The sequence below is a fragment of the Spermophilus citellus genome (genome assembly GCF_964194105.1).
Source record: "Spermophilus citellus genome assembly, chromosome: 1".
NCBI lineage: Eukaryota > Metazoa > Chordata > Mammalia > Rodentia > Sciuridae > Spermophilus > Spermophilus citellus.
In genome coordinates this window covers 239,103,341-239,124,038 of record NC_138182.1, presented here as the reverse complement: position 1 = coordinate 239,124,038, position 20,698 = coordinate 239,103,341, and the positions used below count along the sequence as shown (strand labels likewise).

The following is a 20,698-nucleotide window of genomic DNA, read 5'->3' as shown; positions in this document are numbered from 1 at the left end:
CATTGAATAATAGAGATAATACTAATAATAACTTAGACTTCCTTGCTTATTCTTACATGCCAGGATCTAAACTAACCATTTATATTATATAATTTTCACAAAAGCCCAGAGTATAGATACTACAATAATTTCTGTTTTACAGATAGAAAGTCTGATGCTTAGAAATTAATTATCTTACCCCAGGTAAAACAGCAATGTTAAGTTGATATTTGAATCCAGAAAATCTGACTCTAGGACAGCACTGTGCTATACTGTCTTCCACATGATTCTGATAACTTCCTCAGAGGCAGCTGTCTGGCTCCCTTCCTTTGCTATAAAACATTTAGCACAGGGCACAGTATCCAACAGGTACTTAACAAATGGACTGCTCTCTACCTCTGCAGCTTGTCTCCTAAACGTTGAGAGCTAAGGCCTGATGTTGCTTCCTAACCATAAGAAGTAGCTGCTTGCTGGAACAGATCAGAAGATAAATCTTTGTAATAGAAACTTTTCCAAGTCCCTTCTTCGATCATTTGAAAACTAATTCAAATTTCTAGAATAATATAATTTTGATATTGCCTTGAAGTTTAGTATATTGTTATTTAGCCTGTATTCCATAAATACACTAAATTGAATTCAGGTGATAATGAGGAATGATTTTTAAAAATGTGAAACTGTCCTTTCTTGATCTTCCCTACACAGTTGTGTTTGTTTCATGAGACACAAATCACCACCTGATATTTTATGTTTTGTGTTTATTTTTTGAACAATCTTCAAGTAGTATATATGCCTCAGAAGAAGAGGGACTTCCATTTGCTCTTTCCCTGCTGTATCCCTAATTTTATAACAATATATAGTAGGTGCTCAAAAAATACTTCTCATGTATGAGTGAATAAAATGTGTAAAGTATGAGAACTAACATTTAAATATTTTTTTTTCTAGCTTGGCTTAGACGAACAAGAAAAGTTCCACCTACAATGGAGGTAAGAATACCCCAGGAAAATATTCAAATAACGTGTTTATAAGTCCATATTTCCAAACTGGAGGTTTATATTCTCAAGTATATATGAAGCCTCAGAAAAAAAAAATGTGTAATGCATCTTCCCAGAGTGTTCATTTTGCTCCCTAGAAAATAATTTAAAATAGTTTATAATAACAAATATTTATACAATGTATTTAGCTAATATTGTTAATAAAATGTAGGATAAGATGAATGTACATTTTATGGAATATAACAAAATTCTCATAAATTTTAAAAATGAAATAGTAAAAATTTAAAGCAATATAAAAAACATTTTATAGGAAGTTTGGACTTTCATCAAGTTATTTTCCCTGGACCCAGTGAGTTCTCCGCTGATAGGCATGTTTCAACTGAAAAACTTGGGAAACACTGAATCTCCATGTCTCATCCAAATCATGCCTTTATATTGTCCTTAATTTTATATATTGAACTCTTATCATAAATCTTTAACACTTCTTTTAAGATTTTTTAGTTGCTGATGGACCTTTATTTTATTTGTTTATTTATATACAGTGATAAGAATCAAACCAGTGCCTCAGTGTGCAAGGCAAGTGCTGTACCACTGAGCCCCAGCCCACTGAACTCTATCATAAAGCCAAAGAAATTTCAAAACATACAGCTAGCATGTGACGCATAATACTCAACTTAATAGTTGAGTTGTATTTCATTTAAAACTTTAAAAATATAGTTTGGTGGTAAAAAAATAATAAAAAGCATAAAATTCTATGTTGTGTACATTTTAAAAACATGAGTTTTTCATTATTTTTATTTTGAAACAATAACCTTAAGAGTTCTAAAGTTATTTTGTAAGGAAATAAATGTATTTCATAAAATGAGTGTCCAAGTTCATTAGTATGACTTTCTACCTAGAGACATTCCCCTTTGTCTACTAAGGCTCCCCTCCTCCACTCTCCTCACCCTTCCCTCACACCTGGAAACCCTAATGACAACATAAATGGACTTTAGCAGGCCGGGGTGTTAGAGTGGCGATTTGGTGAGTGATGACTCATTATTTGGCATTTCTGCCCTTACATGCTCATTGTTATGGTTTAGATATTAGGTATTCCCCAAAAGCTCAGAGGTGAAATGGGTTATGAGAACCTTAACCCAATCAGTGAACTAATCCCAGTGGGATTAACTGAGTGAAAACTGATGGTGGGTAGGGTGTGGCTGGAGGAGGTGGATCACTGGGGACATGCCTTTGTTGTTCTGTATTTTGTATCAGGCAAGTGGAGTCTTTGTCTACTTTCTGATCTTCATGTGAGCTGCTTCCCTTTACCACACTCTTCCATCATGATGTTCAACCTCATCTTGAGCCCCAAGGAAGGAAACTGGCTATCTGTAGACTGAAACCCTCTGAAACCATGAGCCCCCAAATAAACTTTAACTCTTCTAAAATTGTCTCGGTAGGTCTTCTAGCCACAGCAATGAAAAAGCTGACTAAAACACTCATTCCTCCTATATTGACCCTGTCAGTATTCATTTGGCCAGTATCTGAATGAACACATCTCTTGGCCCATTTCTAACTTTGTATGTTGCTTTTGCCTTGACCTTCTTTTCTCACATCCTTCTTTTCACTATCATTAAGCTTTGGAACCCAAGGGATTTTTTTGGACGAAGTTGATGTGATCCAAGATTCAGAAGTATCCTTAAAGGTTGACAGCAGTAGAATGGATAGAGCAGCTCTTCTGATTCCCTTTCTCTTGATCACAAGAACTATTGTTCTCAAAGTAAAAGGTGCTTCCCCTACCCCAGAACTTTGAGAACCTTTTTCCATGGAAATATTGATATGCAAAGTAACTATATAGAAGCTTCTACAATAATCAAGCCTCAGGTACCACCCCTGTAAATTTTAGGTAATTCCAGTACCTCAAATGAACTCCAGTCAGAACAGTGAGACCAAGTCATTCCATTCATGACATTGATTGTTATCCTTCTTGATTATCCAAAATGAGCTTTCTCATGTTACCTCCCTTCTAATGTACTATTATTAATCACGTTGTTCTTTAGAGGGTCAGGAGGAAGGAGAATTTCTAATTTTTTGTTAGCAAATTATCATACACTATTAATATTTTCCTAGAAACTTTCTATACCACATAACCTCAACTAAAGTCTTCCTGTATATGAAAGACAGTCCCTTCTCTACTTGAAGTGAGTTGTGCTGACTTTCCCACACCACACAGATTCACCTGCTCCTTGCTTTCCCCAGCTGCTTCCAAGATATTAAGAGGAAAAAAAAACTTTTAATGTAAAATAAATCATGTATACCAAAAAAAAAAAAACAAGAAAGAAGTGAATCCATCTAATGAATTATTATAAGGCAAGTCCCACCAAGTTGAAAAAAATAATTTTGCCAGCTCCAGAACCATGTGCCTCATCCCAATCACAAGTTCTTTCTCCCCATAAAAGCAACCCTGAAACTTGACTTTTATAGTAATATTTCCTCACATTTTAAATAGTTTTATTGCACAGAAGTACACTATATGTACTTGACCATTTTTTGAAAACTCCCTACTTATTTTAAATTTCTTTGAGTTTATAGTTTCTGCTTCCATTTCTTTTATATCCTTACAAATTATATGTTGAAAAATTCAGCCCATTTGTCCTATAGAGTTTGCCAAAGTCTGATTATTGATCTTATGTTCTTGGAACAACTCAACATGTTCCTGAGTCATCTTTCTTCCAGAAGTATCACAACAGAGATAGTCTAATCCAGAAGCTAGATATTCCTGTTTGTTATTTTTGTTAAGAATGTAGGAAATATTTGGTAAGACATCATGTCTGGTTGTCTCTTTGTGATCTTAGCAATTGTCTATGTTTAATTCTTATATTTAATCATTGGGAAAAAACTCTTATTCTTGTAAACCTATTAAAACTGGTTAGTTTTCAAAATCATTTGAGTGTTTTATTCTTTTTCAAATTTCTAACCCCAGATTAACTTCCACCCATGTTACCTGTACACTGTGGCTAAAAGTTAGTAACCATTATAATAAGGAGCATCAGAAGAAAATATTCCTAGTAATAGTTTTACAAACAGTAGAGGGAAACCTGCAATATTTGAACTCTGCCTGCTTTGTTTTTAATATATATACTACATAAAAGGAGAAGAAGAAATTCAAGAAACTAATAGTGAATAGAGTTGGTGCTAATGTTCTAAGGAAAGGTTGGGGTAATTGGGTAGACCACACATCATGTGCTTGTTTATTTGACTATATTCTCAAATATGGACTCAATTTTGACCAAGTCCAAGATGATTTGGCTCAAAAAGATGTGATCATAGGTACTAAAATGCATGTGAATTTCAGATGGTTGCTAGAATTCCAATATGCTGATTTAAAGAAAGAACTGAAACTGGTAAAGAGAAAAGCATAGTAGATTGCTTAGGGAGTATTAAATTAGAGTAAGGGGAATTACCTGGCACACTGGTGAACACCTGTAATCCCAGCTACTCAGGAGGCTGAGGCAGGAAGATTGCCAGTTCAAGGCCAGCCTCTGAAACTTAGAGCAGCATCTAAGCAACTTAGTGAGACCCTGTCTCAAAATTTAAAAAAGGCTGGAATGTAGCTTAGTGGAAAAGCAACTCTGGATTCAATCCCCAGTACCCCACCCCCATTCCCCAAAAAAAAGAAAGGAAGGAAGAAAGTGAAGTAAAAAGTTTAATCATATCATGCTCACCATGCCGGTTGAAACAATCTCACATCAGAGATAGTTTAACCCATAGTGGTGGAAATAGCATTGGCTACACCTCCAGATATCTGTCTCCATACTAGGAATAGCTAGATGTGAAATGGAATAGAAAGAAATACCAGGTGCTTGTTTAAGGCTTCTGCTCCCAGGGACATTGTTTTTATGGATTATCAGCATTTGTCTCTAGTTCTCCTTTTTTCTTTGCTTCCCCATTCTGACTGACTTTTTTTTTTCCACTACGATAGTAGTTATATTATGGTCAAATGCTGCCAGCCCTGCAGCTATTCTCTTAGTTTACTCTTTTCATATCTCTGCTGTAGTCTATAATATGTCAGTCTTGCAATTTAACATTCAGAGAGGAATCTTTCTGAATTGTAAGGGTTATTTCAGTGTTGTCACCAAGTAACTGACATTTATTGAGTTCTCTGTGCTCCGTATTATTAGGCTTATTTTAGTTTGTAAGTTACAGGATTAAAATGTCTTAAGACTGATATTATGTGTGTGTAAAATTCTGCTTTCCTACTGACTTAAATTACAAAGATGGAATGTATGTTCTCGTGGAAAAAACGGGCCCTATACCTCCACCCAAAACCTCACAATATCATTTTTAGGAATGCAGTGGAAACTGATCAGAAAACTGCAGCATGTTCATATCCTGGGATATAACATTATTCATTTAAAATGAATAAAGTGAGCCGGGTGCACTGGCACATGCCTGTAATCCCAGCAGCTGGGGAGGCTGAGGCAGGAGATCAAAGCCAGCCTCGGCAACTTAGAGAGGATCTAAGCAACTCAATGAGACCCTGTCTCTAAATAAAATAGAAAATAGGGCTGGGGTGTGGCTCAGTGGTGGAATACCCCTGAGTTCAAGCTCTGGTATACCACCCCACAAAAAAAAAAAAAAAATGAATGAACTGGTGGGGATGTCAATCCCCAGCACCACCAAAAAAAAAGAATGAACTACAGCTGTGTGTATCAACGTGGTTAAATTTCAGAAACATGATATTGAGGGGGAAAAAAGTAAATTACAGAAGATTTCATACTGTATACCATTTATTTATAAAGTGTGAAAGTGGAGAAAGAACAGTGGCCTTCAAATAAAGAATGGCGATTTAAACACATGAGTTTAATTTTTCAAGTTGAATGAAAATGACAAGAAAGAGATTTATTTTAAAAAGATCTGAACCTACAAGGTCAAAAAGAAAAATCAAAGAGGTAAAAAGAGCACTAATGTTTTAGATGCTAGAAAGTGGGTGGACAAATGTTAACCACTTTAACAAAACTGAACATAATGAATCCTAATCTGGCAGAAAAGAAAGCCTAGAAGTAACCCAGATTAAGCCACCAGAACCTCAAAATGCTCAGCAACTGGCAGTGCCAGGAAACTCCAAAAGTAATGTTGAATTGCTGTTAAAATTCATGTCTTGGTCAAAAACTTTAGAGGCACTTACATGCCAACCAATAAATGTAGAAATAATAATAGAGTTGGAAAATCACCATTTTCCCCTCTCAAAGCAGTTATTGATTCAGTGAAAATCAGCAGTTACTAAAACCAGTAGTTTATATTCTTTGGAGTAACAGGCTATTCATCACAAAGCATCTCCCTATACATTACATATTAATTACAAAGGGGGAAAAGGGACCTTTCTAGTAGACAAATCTGGCAGCTATCATCTTAATCAGGAAGACAAAAGTTTTACCAAGTAGGGCAGTGTTGACAGTTTAGGTGCCAACTTGTTTGAGACACTGAGAATAAGACATCATTCATGTAGTATTCTCCTCCACCAAAAAAAAAAAAAAAAAATGCAAAACCCTAATCTAATTATGAGGAACAGCCAGAAAAACCTAAGTTTGTAGACATTCCATAAAACTCCAGACCTGTCACATCAGTGTCATAAACAACTTAAGACCAAGAGGCATGACAATTAAATGTAACATGTAATCCCAGAATGGGGAAAAAACTTTGCTATAAAGAACAATATAGGGATAATTGGTGAAGTTTGAATATGAACCATATATTAAATAAAAACATTATATCAATGCTAAATCTCCTGGAGAAAAATAAAGATTTTATTAAATTCCCTTTGTGATAGCATGCAACAAGGCAACTGTCTCTAATCTAAAAGCAATTGAAAACTATGTTTTTTCTTGGGGAATAGAAAACAGTCCCGAATTTGCAGTATTGTTTTCGTGACAAATCTGAGAGAAGAGTATTGCTCTGAAGTAGAGGGATTAATTAACACAAACATACTGAAAATCAGACCTTCAGATTTTTCCCTACAACAGGCTATTATGCCCCAGGTCGGGGTATTAGTTACTCTGATCAGCCAAGAAGGACTTAAAACCTCAATTATATTACAGTGAAACAGTTGGCAAGCCTCATCTGTGGCAAGAGAATTGTCCAAAATCTGAGGAAAGTATCTAAAATGAAAGATCAAAACCCACAAAAATATACCCAAAGTACTATACATATTCAATGCAATTCCAATTAAAATCCCAATGTCATTCCTTATAGAAATAGAAAAAGCAATCATGAAATTCATTAGGAAAAATAAGAGACCCAGAATAGCCAAAGCAATTCTTAGCAATAAGAGTAAAGCAGGAAGCATCACAATACCAGGTCTTAAACTGTATTGCAAAGCTATGGTAACAAAAACAGCATGGTATTGGCACCAAAATAGACACCAGTGGTAGAGAATAGAAGACAGAGAGAAAAACCCACATAAATACACTTAGATATCTCATACTAGACAAAGGAGCCAAAAACATACATTGAAGAAAAGACAGCCTCTCCAACAAATGGTGCTGGGAGAACTGGAAATTCATATACAGCAAATGAAACTAAAACCCTATCTCTTACCATGCACAAAACTCAAAGTGGATCAAGGACCTAGGAATTAGACCAGAGACCCTGCACCTAATAGAGGAAAGAGTAGGTCCAAATCTTCATCACATTGGATTAGACCCTGACTTTAGAAAAAAAGTATAATAGAAATGAAATATTTAATGGATGGGTTAGAAGCTTATACTGAAGGAATTTCCTATAAGGTAGGGCAGAAAGACAGAGATGGAAAACAGGAATGAAAAGAAAATTAGAAGACCAACAACACTGGAAGCTAGAAGATAATGCAATGAAAAGTCCTTCTGCATTTAGCTCAGTAGTGAGTGCTGGAGTAGAATTCTATACCCAATGACACCATCTAAGCTTGATTGTGGAATGAACACATTTCTACAAGTACAGTCTCATAGAATTATTTCCTACAACCTTTGCTTTGGAAGTTAAAAAAGAAAAAGGAAGGAATGAGATCTAAGAAAACTTGAGCTTAGGCAAACGGTACTAGAGTACCAGGGAACCAGACCAGAGGACATGGGAAAGAAGTGTCTGTGAGAAATTTTTTTCCCAAAAAAATGAAATTAAATACAAAGTATTTAGTTAATACTCCATTAATTAATAGAGTAGTATTATTAATAACCTAATAAATCCAAAAATATCAAATGGGGCTGAATTATAGGTAGGTACATAGTAAATAAACAAAATTAATTTATTAACTCCAAGAAAAAATTGACTAGGAAAAAGAAAAATAATCCTAGTGTGCTGTGTGGCTCACTTGTTTATCATGTTTACTCATAATAACATAATTATTGAAATTGGTCTATAACTACATTGGAAGTATTATAAAACAAGAAGAATTGGGTAAATTCTTATTTCCAATAGTAAGAAATTAATATGCAATGCTTAAAACTGAAAAATAAAGTAATAGTGTAAGGATATTATTTAGCTATTACAGAATGTTCAAGAGCAGAGCTTACCTTATAAACATCAGTTAAAGGCTGGAGGTGTAACTCAGTGGGAGAGTGCTTTCCTAGCATGTATGCATGAGGCTCTGGATTCTACCCCACCACCTCAAATAAGCATCAGGTAAAAAAATATAAAGTAGTTGCTTTGGGGATGGTGACAGGATTTTTTAATAACAAGCCTTTTTGAATGATATGGTCCTACAAGCTATACAAATATGTAACTTTGATTTTTTTCAAAGGAAAGAATTTTTTTAAACATACCCAATACTATTAGATGAGGGGTGACAAACTTTTTCAGTAAAACGCTAGATAGTAAATATTTTGGATTTTGTCAGCCAAATGGTCTCTATGACGACTATTCAACTCTGCCATTCTGGTGTGAAAGCAGTTATAGTCAGTATGTGAGTGAGTAAGAGTGTCTGGGTCCAGTAAAATTTTATTTACAAAAACAGAGGGCAAATGAATGCTAGGTTGAGAACCCTGCTACTGATAGGTGGTTTTCAAGCTGGGTACCTGTATAACTGATTACACAAAGACTTCCTGTACAGGTATGAGTAGCGTTAAAGAAATCAATTTCCATGTTCTCTTTCCATATGCAGTCTTTATGAAAAATTATCTGCCCTAGAACCTTCTGGTCTTCCAGTTCTCATTTCTGACTTTCAAAATTATCTATCTCCCACTTCTCAAAAGAAAAGCTTATCCCTGTCCATACTGAATATTACTATGATGCCTTGTCATGGAGTTAAAAATCTCCTGGGCACCAAATAGACTATTGGAGACTGAATCTCACCTGAGGAAGAGTCCCTTAAAAACAAAGCAGAGAAAGCCTCAATTAAAACTCTTAGAGGGGCAACACATTATTTCATCCAGGCCACAAACTCATGGCAAAGCTCCATGACTTAGAACTTATCTGTCTACCTAGCCATCCATTCATTATTTTAGAATCAAAATTCACAAGTGAGAAAATTGTCACTGGGCTGCATAATAACACATTTATTTGAATTTTAAAATTAAGTCAGGTTTTTTCTGACAGTAAGTCAGATTTGGATGATTGGTTTTGACAATGATGACTAGCTCTTCCAATTAAGTTATATGGTTATATTTTTATAAATTGAATAAACTAAACTGAAGCTCCAAGGCTTCAACAAAATCGATATAGATATAGATAGATACGTAAAGCATCTATTCAATATAAAATAAACTAGAAATGCATCCTTTGGCATTATTTGTGTCAACTGAAGTATACAATATGTTATATAGTTTTTCAAAAGTCTTAGGAAATAAGAGCACAAAAATTAAGAAAACCACTGCTGTTGTTGCCTATGGATACACAGAACTATAGTAAAAGTATTAAACAGCATGAAAAATGATAGTTAATAAACTAGGGCAGTTATTACCTCTGAGGAAGGAGAATGTTGGGAGAAGGGGTTCTCAGAGGACTTTATCCATGGAGTTTAATTTCTTAAGTTGGATGGTGGGTACAAAGGTATATATTATTAGCTATATTTATCCTTACACAGTAAATAGTCTTTTTAAAAAAGCAATCATATATTTTAAGGATTCATGTTGGGTCCCTAATTGAAACATAAGATAATCAGAATGAAGTGAAGAATGAGATACTTGAAATTTGAAATGATATATCAAAGCACTTAAGGAATTATCCTAGCAAGTGTGCACAAAAACAAATCAGTGTGGCTTAATTTCTGGGATTCTTTTTAGAAGTCATAGTGCTTAATTAGGTTTATTATTTGTTCAGTTGCTTATCATCAGATACCTAGCACATGCTTAACAGCTAACATAATGTCTTCGTAGACTTCTTTTGTACATGCCAACCTGTCCTACATAGATTTGACGAACACTATTAAATTATATTTATATTCTGTTTAAAGTATCATTTTTCTATCTATGAATCTAAAATAGTCTTATACTTTAAAGTTGCAGGGAAAAAAATTTTCATATATTGCCTTCAGAAACTGGATCTTATTGCAAGTACCAGGAACATCATGTAATAGAGTCATTCTGAGATACAGAGCTGGAAAGGGGTACACGCTTAGCTTGCCTAGCAGCCATATTTATTACCTTCTGGTATTTCCACCACCTCAAGAAAGTCAACATAGTTGAAAGATTTACTACCAACCACAAAGGAATGTCTTTGGTGCCCAGTTTTACGGTGGTTGTCTCTAATCAAAAGTGCCTAACGCTTTGCAATGTATACCTGCCATTTGAATTGTTGAGCACTTTTGTGACTGTCTGACATGGCCAGTTCTATGACCTTACTTGATTTTTTCCTTTGTTTTATTAAAATGTTAATATAACAATAGCTTAATGTTTCCAAAATAGACTTAACACATTGCCCCAAGTCCCATGGCTGGTTCCACAACTCTTTATTTTAACAAGTTAATTTACCCATGCATTTATTAGTACATAATTGTCATTGTGATACACTTACTCTTTTCAGTTCTGCTCTTTTCACTCAACTGTAGTAATAATGAATAAAAACAGTGCTTGACACAAGAAGAAATGTGATCAGTTAACAAATATATGAAAAAAATGTTGGTCCGGAGCAAGCGAGGCAGCGCTGGCTGGGCAGTCGGAGGGGACGGGACGCACCTGCGGGCGAGCGGACTCACCCTCTTGATGACTCAGCCGTCCGGGCCCGTCCTGCCTGGCCGCAGGTGCCCTGGATGAGGCCGACCCATGCGTCCCGGCCGCTGTAGAAGACTAAGACAAGGGCCCTGCCCTCAAGAATCTTACTGTCTATTGGAATAAACAGGAAAACAGTTTATTATGCAAAAGAAATGATTGCTATGATGAAGGTGTAGATGGACACAACACAATGCCTTTATTTTTATGTGGTGTTGAGAATGGAACCAGGGTCCCGCCCATGTGAAACTGCAGATCGTGTTCAACCACAAGAATGGGATCCTAGGTTCCAGAACATGGCCGCCGCCGAGGAAGCAGCGATTCTAATGTCTCCACATTAACGGGATCAGAAAGACCCTTTGGAACAGCGGCAGTCTACCTACTGAGGAACTTCTAGCAAAATTCCGTGATGTGGGGTCCTGCCGGGAACTGTTCCTATTTCTTTCTTCTTTTGTCTTTTCATTTTTCTTATCCCCCCTTCCTTGAATTCTATCTGCCTACTCTCATTCTCTTTAGTGACTTCTTCCCTTCCCTTCTAATACCTTTCCTCCCAAGCATCAAATAAATTTATAGGAGTAAACAGTAACTCAGCAGTCAAACAGAACAAGAAGCAACATGAGCAGCTTCAAGAAGCAAGGAAGAAAAGGAGTACAAACAATGCAGGACAGCCTAAATATTCAGGAGGACCTAGAGTCATCAGAAAAATGGTCATATAAAGACCTCAAGGAACACCTTAGACAGATGGAATGGAACCTTAAAGAGGATACAAGACAGCAAATTCAAGCAGCGAAAGAACACACTGAGAATGAATTACATAAACAGCTAAAAGAAGAAGTTAAGCATCTTTATCAGGAGATAGAGATTATAAAAAAAAATCAAACAATAATTCTAGAAATGAAGGAAACGATAAACCAAATTAAAAACTCAATTGAGAGTATCACTAACAGAGTGGAGCAAGTAGAAGCCAGAACGTCAGATAATGAAGACAAAATATACCGTCTTGAAAAGAGTCTAGCCAACTCAGAAAGGCTGGTAAAAAATCATGAGAAAAACATCCAAGAGTTATGGGATAACATGAAGAAACCAAACTTACAAGTCATCGGGATAGAAGAAGGTACAGAGATTCAAACCAAGGGAATGAGAAACCTGCTGAATGAAATTATTACAGAAAACTTTCCAGAAATAAAAAAGGAAACAGATATACAAATTGAAGATGCATACAGGACACCGAGCACACAAAATCACAGTAGACCAACGCCAAGACACATTGTTATGAAGATACCCAATATACAGAACAAAGAGAAAATATTAAAAGCTACAAGAGAAAGGAGACAGATTACATTCAGGTGTAAACCAATAAGGTTAACAACGGATTTTTCATCACAGACACTGAAAGCAAGAAGGTCATGGAACAATGTATTTCAAACACTGAAAGACAATGGATGCCAACCAAGAATTCTGTATCCAGCAAAATTAAGCTTCAGTTATGACAACGAAATAAATATCTTTCATGATAAACAAAAGTTAAAAGAATTTGCAGCCAGAAAACCAGCATTGCAAAGCATTTTGAGCAAAACACTACACGAGGAAGAAATGAAAAACAATAACCAAAACCATCAGTGGGAAGTGCCTCAGTAAAGACAGAGGGCGAGGGGAAAGATAATCACGAAGAAACAAACTAAATTTAAAAAAAAAAAAGGATAAACAATCAAACATGGATGGAAGTTCAAACCATATATCAATAGTAACTCTGAATGTTAATGGCTTAAACTCTTCAATAAAGCGACATAGGCTGGTATCATGGATTAAAAAAACAAATCCAACAATATGCTGCCTCCAGGAGACACATCTGATTGCAAAAACATACACAGGCTGAAGGTGAAAGGATGGGAAAAAATATATTACGCACACAGTTCTCGTAAGCAAGCAGGGGTGGCCATCCTCATATCGAATAAAATCGACTTCAAGACTAAGTTAATCAAAAGGGATAAAGAGGGTCATTATATACTGTTAAAAGGAACCATTCACCAACAAGACATAACAATTATCAATATTTATGCACCAAACAATGGTGCTGCGACATTCATAAAACAAATTCTCCTCAAGTTCAAGAATCAAATAGACCACAACACAATAATTATGGGTGACTTCAACACACCTCTCTCACCATTGGACAGATCCTCCAAACAAAAGTTGAATAAAGAAACTATAGAACTCAATATCACAATCAATAACCTAGAATTAACTGACATATATAGAATATATCAACCATCATCAAATGGATATACTTTTTTCTCAGCAGCACATGGATCCTTCTCAAAAATAGACCATATATTATGCCATAGGGCAACCCTCAGTAGATATAAAGGGGTGGAGATAGTACCATGCATTTTATCTGATCATAATGGAATGAAACTGGAAATCAATGATAAAAGAAGGAAGGAAAAATCCTACATCACATGGAAAATGAACAATATGTTACTGAATGATCAATGGGTTACAGAAGACATAAAGGAGGAAATCAAAAAATTCTTAGAGATAAATGAAAATACAGACACAACATATCGGAATCTATGGGACATAATGAAAGCAGTTTTAAGAGGGAAATTCATCACCTAGTGGTCATTCCTCAAAAAAAGAAAAAAACAACAAATAAATGAGCTCACACTTCATCTCAAAGCCCTAGAAAAGGAAGAGCAAAACAACAGCAAATGTAGCAGAAGGCTAGAAATAATTAAAATCAGAGCGGAAATCAATGAAATTGAAACAAAAGAAACTATTGAAAAAATTAACAAAACTAAAAGTTGGTTCTTCGAAACAATAAATAAGATCGACAGACCTTTAGCCATGCTAACGAAGAGAAGAAGAGAGAGAACTCAAATTACTAACATACGGGATGAAAAAGGCAATATCACAACAGATGCTACAGAAATACAGAAGACAATTAGAAATTATTTTGAAAACCTATATTCCAACAAAATAGAAGATAGTGAAGACATCGATAAATTTCTTAAGTCATATGATTTACCCAGACTGAGTCAGGAGGATACACACAATTTGAACAGACCAATATCAATGGATGAAATTGAAGAAGCCATCAAAAGACTACCAACCAAGAAAAGCCCAGGACCGGATGGGTATACAGCGGAGTTTTACAAAACCTTTAAAGAAGAATTAATACCAATACTTTTCAAGTTATTTCAGGAAATAGAAAAAGAGGGAGCTCTTCCAAATTCATTCTATGAGGCCAACATCACCCTGATTCCGAAACCAGACAAAGACACCTCAAAGAAAGAAAACTACAGACCAATATCTCTAATGAACCTAGATGCAAAAATCCTCAATAAAATTCTGGCGAATCGAATACAAAAACACATCAAAAAAATTGTGCACCATGATCAAGTAGGATTCATCCCTGGGATGCAAGGATGGTTCAACATACGGAAATCAATAAATGTTATTCACCACATCGATAGACTTAAAGATAAGAACCATATGGTCATCTCGATAGATGCAGAGAAAGCATTTGACAAAGTACAGCATCCCTTTATGTTCAAAACATTAGAAAAATTAGGGATAACAAGAACTTACCTTGACATTGTAAAAGCTATCTATGCTAAGCCTCAGGCTAGCATCATTCTGAATGGACAAAAGTTGAAGGCATTCCCTCTAAAATCCGGAACAAGACAGGGATGCCCTCTATCTCCACTTCTATTCAATATAGTTCTCGAAACACTGGCCAGAGCAATTAGACAGACGAAAGAAATTAAAGGCATAAAAATTGGAAAAGAAGAACTTAAATTATCACTATTTGCAGATGACATGATTGTATACCTAGAAGACCCAAAAGGGTCTACAAAGAAACTACTAGAACTAATAAATGAATTCAGCAAAGTGGCAGGATATAAAATCAACACGCATAAATCAAAGGCATTTCTGTATATCAGCGACAAAACTTCTGAAACGGCAATGAGGAAAGACACTCCATTCACAATATCCTCAAAAAAAATAAAATACTTGGGAATTAACCTAACAAAAGAGGTGAAAGATTTATATAATGAAAACTACAGAACCCTAAAGAGAGAAGTTGATGAAGATCTTAGAAGATGGAAAAATATACCCTGTTCATGGATAGGCAGAACTAACATCATCAAAATGGCGATATTACCAAAAGTTCTCTATAGGTTTAATGCAATGCCAATCAAAATTCCAACGGCATATCTTGTAGAAATTGATAAAGCAATCATGAAATTCATATGGAAAAATAAAAGACCCAGAATAGCAAAAGCAATTCTAAACAGGAAGTGTGAATCAGGTGGTATAGCGATACCAGATTTCAAACTATACTACAGAGCAATAGTGACAAAAACAGCATGGTACTGGTACCAAAACAGGTGGGTGGACCAATGGTTTAGAATTGAGGACATAGAGACTAATCCACAAAGTTACAACTACCTTATATTTGATAAAGGGGCTAAAAGCATGCAATGGAGGAAGGATAGCATCTTCAACAAATGGTGCTGGGAAAACTGGAAATCCATATGCAACAAAATGAAACTGAATCCCTTTCTCTCGCCATGCACAAAAGTTAACTCAAAATGGATCAAGGAGCTTGATATCAAACCAGAGTCTCTGCGTCTGATAGAAGAAAAAGTTGGCTCCGATCTACAGATTGTGGGGTCGGGCTCCAAATTCCTTAATAGGACACCCATAGCACAAGAGTTAACAACAAGAATCAACAAATGGGACTTCATTAAACTTAAAAGTTTTTTCTCAGCAAGAGAAACAATAAGAGAGGTAAATAGGGAGCCCACATCCTGGGAACAAATTTTTACTCCTCACACTTCAGATAGAGCCCTAATATCCAGAGTATACAAAGAACTCAAAAAATTAGACAATAAGATAACAAATAACCCAATCAACAAATGGGCCAAGGACCTGAACAGACACTTCTCAGAGGAGGATATACAATCAATCAACAAGTACATGAAAAAATGCTCACCATCTCTAGCAGTCAGAGAAATGCAAATCAAAACCACCCTAAGATACCATCTCACTCCAGTAAGATTGGCAGCCACTATGAAGTCAAACAACAACAAGTGCTGGCGAGGATGTGGAGAAAAGGGTACACTTGTACATTGCTGGTGGGACTGCAAATTGGTGCGGCCAATTTGGAAAGCAGTTTGGAGATTCCTGGGAAAGCTGGGAATGGAACCACCATTTGACCCTGCTATTGCCCTTCTCGGACTATTCTCTGAAGACCTTAAAAGAGCATGCTACAGGGATACTGCCACATCCATGTTCATAGCAGCACAATTCACAATTGCTAGACTGTGGAACCAACCCAGATGCCCCTCAATAGATGAATGGATAAAAAAAATGTGGCATCTATACACAATGGAGTACTATACAGCAATAAAAAATGACAAAATCATAGAATTTGCAGGGAAATGGACGGCACTAGAGCAGATTATGCTTAGTGAAGCTAGCCAATCCCTAAAAAACAAATACCAAATGTCTTCTTTGATATAATGAGAGCAAATATGAACAGAACAGGGAGGAAGAGTGGGAAGAAAAGAGTAACATTAATCAGTGACATGAGATGGGAGGGAAAGAGAGAGATGAGGAAAATTGCATGGAAATGAAGGGAGACCCTCATTGCTATACAAACTTACATATAAGAGGTTGTGAGGGGAATGGGAAAATAAACAAGGAGAGAAATGAATTACAGTAGATGGGGTAGAGAGAGAAGAAGGGAGGGGAGGGGAGGGGGGATAGTAGGGGATAGGAAAGGTAGCAGAATACAACAATTACTAATAGGGCATTATGTAAAATTGTGGATGTGTAACCGACGTGATTCTGCAATCTGCATTTGGGGTAAAATTGGGGGTTTATAACCCACTTCAGTCTAATGTATGAAATATGATATGTCAAGAGCTTTGTAATGTTGTGAACAACCAATTAAAAAAAAAAAAAGAATGGGATCCTAAGTAGAACATCGGTTATATTCCATGTGTGTATGTATAATATACGTCAAAATACATTCTACTGTCATGTATGTCTAAAAAGAACAAATTAAATAAAGAAAAAAGAAAAAATGTTTTCCTAAAAAAAAAAAAAGAAAGAAAAAAATGTTTAACATCTCTAGCAATTAGAAAAATGCAAATTAAAACTATACTGAGATTTCATCTCACTACAATCAGAATGGCAATTATCGAGAATATAAGTAACTATAAATGTTGACGAAGATGTAGGGAAATAGTATCCTCATACATTGCTGGTGGGAGTGCACATTGGTGCAACCACTATGGAAACAGTATAGAGATTCCTCAGAAAACTTGGAATGGAACCACAATTTGGCCCAGTTATCCTACTCCTCACCATATACCCAAAGGACTTAAAATCAGCACATGTTGATGTGGCCACATCAATTTTTATGGCAGATAAATTCACAGTAGCTAAGCTATGGAACCAAACTAGATGCCCTTTAGGAGATGAATGGACAAAGAAAATGTGGTATAAATACACAATGGAATATTACTCAGCCTTAAAGAATAATCGAATTATGGCATTTGCCAGTAAGTGGATGGAACTGGAGATTATCATGGTAAGTGAAATAAGCCTATCCCAAAAAACAAAGATCAAATGTTCTCTCTGATATGTGGATGCTACACACAATAAAGGGGTGAAATTGGGGGAATAGAAGTTCACTGGATTAGACAGAGAAGAATGAAGGTAAGGGAGGAGAAATGGGAATAGGAAAGACAGTAGAATGAATTAGACATAACTTTCTTATGTTCATATATGAACATACCATCAGTGAAACTCCACATTGTGTTCAACCACTGCAATAGGAAGTTATACTCCATGCATGAACAATATGTCAAAATACACTCTACTACCATGTACATCTAAAAAGAACAAATTTGAAAAAATGTTTAGAACATAATAACACTTAAAAGGTTTTTAAGTGTTTTATCTATAAACTTTTATCTATAACTTTCTTTTGCATTGACTTGATTTCTAGCTCTAAGAGAATATAAAATTTTTAGAAAAACATGTAAGAAATGAAAGTGAGTCACTGGAGTGTTTTGAGTTCTTGAGAGTCTGTATTCTTAACCAATAAGCTACTCATTCACTAAGACAAGTCTCATTTAGATGTTAAAACTGGGCTTTGATCCAGAGGAGAAAAGGCTAAGAGTTAAAAGTGAGGTTAGGGCTTTTTAAATTTTTTATGTACACTTTTTTTTTTTTTTTTTTTTTTTTTTTTTTTTTTTTTTTTTTTTAGCCAGGGCACTTTACCACTGAGCTACATACCCAGCCCTTTTATTCATTTATTTAGTTTTGAAAACAACTTTCTAGTTCCAGGCATTGAACCCAGGGATGCTTAACCACTGAGCCATATCCCAAGCCCTTTTCTATTTTATTATTTTGAGACAGGCTCTTGCTAAGTTGCTTAGGGCCTTGCTAAGTTACCAAGACTGACCTTGAACTTGCAGTCCTCCTGCCTCAGCCTCTGAGTTGCTAGGATCACAGATGAGTGCGACCATACCCAACTTAAAGTGCACTTTTCTCAGTTATCTCACCACATTTTTGTGTTTTTTTCTTAACCTCTCCATATGTTACAGTTTTTTAATGCAACTAATCACTTGTATGTGATTTCATTTTTTTAATAGTGAAAATAATGCTATTTAAGAAAATCATATTGATTTGTATTGATTGTATACCCTGTAGAATACCAAGCCATATTTAATTGCCTCTGATTTTATTTTATCTTTAGGCATTGCCTGATTTTATTCTCAAATATTTATCATAATAGTGATAAAACACTATACTCTTTTGCTAAGATATGGTGTTCCTATAGTGATAAGAAGTTAGGCATTTTATTATTTCCTGACTATTTGGGGGTATGAGGTACCAAGACTGAACTCAGGGACACTTAACCTCTTAACCCAGCCCTATTTTGTATTTATTTAGAGTCAGCTCTCATTGAGCTTAGTGCCTTCGCTTTTGCTGAGGCTGACTTTGAATTTGCAATCCTCCTGTCTCAGCCTCCTGAGCCACTGAGATTATAGACAGGCATGTGCCACTGCGCCCGGTCCTGACATACATTTCTTCATTGTGTCTTGTGTGTTCTCAATTTCCTTCTCAAATATCATATTCTGGCGCTGGGACTATAGCTCAATGGTAGTGCCCTTCCTAGCAGTGCTTCAATCACAGCACTGCCACACACACACACACACACACACACACACACGAATGAGAGAGAGAGATCATATTCTGGTGTCACTGTAATGCATTTCTTTGTCTGTATTCTAAAACATGAATAAATGGATGTGTTATTGAGAGCAGGATTTTTCCATCAGTGTGATTCATTAGTAGGTTATGAAATCAAATTAGTGGGTTACAGTGTTTTCTTTTAAAAAAATATTTTTGTAGTTATAGATGAACACAATACCTTTATTTTATTTATTTATTTTATGTGGTGCTAAGGATCGAACCCAGTGCCTCACATGTGCTAGGCACATGCTCTGCCACTGAGCCACAACCTCAGGCCACTGTTTTTTCTTTTAATAAAGTAAAATATGTAATATGTAAGAGAAAATATAAACCTACAAATGTTTACTAAGAATATGTGTTACATGAACATGTTTATGTAACTAGTTGTGTAAAATGTATTTCTCCCTGTAATGGTAGAATAGGCCAGATCATGTACCAGATATTTGGTCAAATACTATTCTAGATTTTGCTGCAAAAGTATTTTTTAGATGAGATTAACATTGAAATTACCCTGTATTTTATGTGGGTGGGTCTCGCCTAATCTGTTGAAGGCTTTAAGGGAAGAAACCTTGAGGAAGACAAAATTCCACCTGCAGATTGTTTTTATTTATTTATTTTGTGTGTGTGTGGTGCTGGGGATTGAACCCAGGGTCTTGTGCATTCGAGGCAAGCACTTTACCAACTGAGCTATATCCCCAACCCCCTGCAGATTGTTTTTAGACTCAAGATGCAACATCAGGTCTTCCCCAGGTCTCTAGCCTTTCATCTGAAGACCTTGGTGTACTCACTAAGGCTCACAGTCCAAAATGTTTAAAAATTACTAATTTTGAGAATAATTTTTTAATCTAGTGAATCTATATAAATAAAGTTCTTAGCCAAACTCTAGCTCAAAGTAAGTATTAAATAAGTGATAGCTGCTTTTATTTTACTATCATTTCCACTTGTCCACAAGAATTCTAATTTGATGTGAAGTTGTTCATAAATAATTTTAAGTTCATTTGAACCGTTTTTTAATTAATCTACATTTGAGAATAATGTTATATTATTTAGAATGTTTGCTTTGCAGAAATTACAGTGAAATTTTATTCTGTTTTTTTTTTTCTTCATATTGTATAACCTAAGAGTTGCCTCTGTTGTCTTTTCATAATATTCAGGACAATTAAACATATTGGAGTTTTTTAAATGTAATATATTTATTAAAAATGTTTTTCTATAATTCAGGATGATTTAAATTTTCTATCCTAATAGAAAAAAATACAAGGTTATAGGAGCTCCATATCAGATGCCTCT

General features: G+C 35.5%; 1 protein-coding gene across 2 annotated transcripts in view; it reads left to right on the top strand.

Moving 5' to 3' along the window:
- The window catches only part of NDUFAF2 (NADH:ubiquinone oxidoreductase complex assembly factor 2), a 218,530-nt gene that overhangs the window by 112,322 nt on the left and 85,510 nt on the right, over positions 1 to 20,698 (top strand). For both annotated transcript variants that reach the window (XM_081291122.1, XM_081291121.1), the window contains exon 3: positions 922 to 962. In XM_081291122.1, the coding sequence (XP_081147248.1) occupies positions 922 to 962 (41 nt within the window). The remainder of the gene's footprint in view (positions 1 to 921; positions 963 to 20,698) is intronic.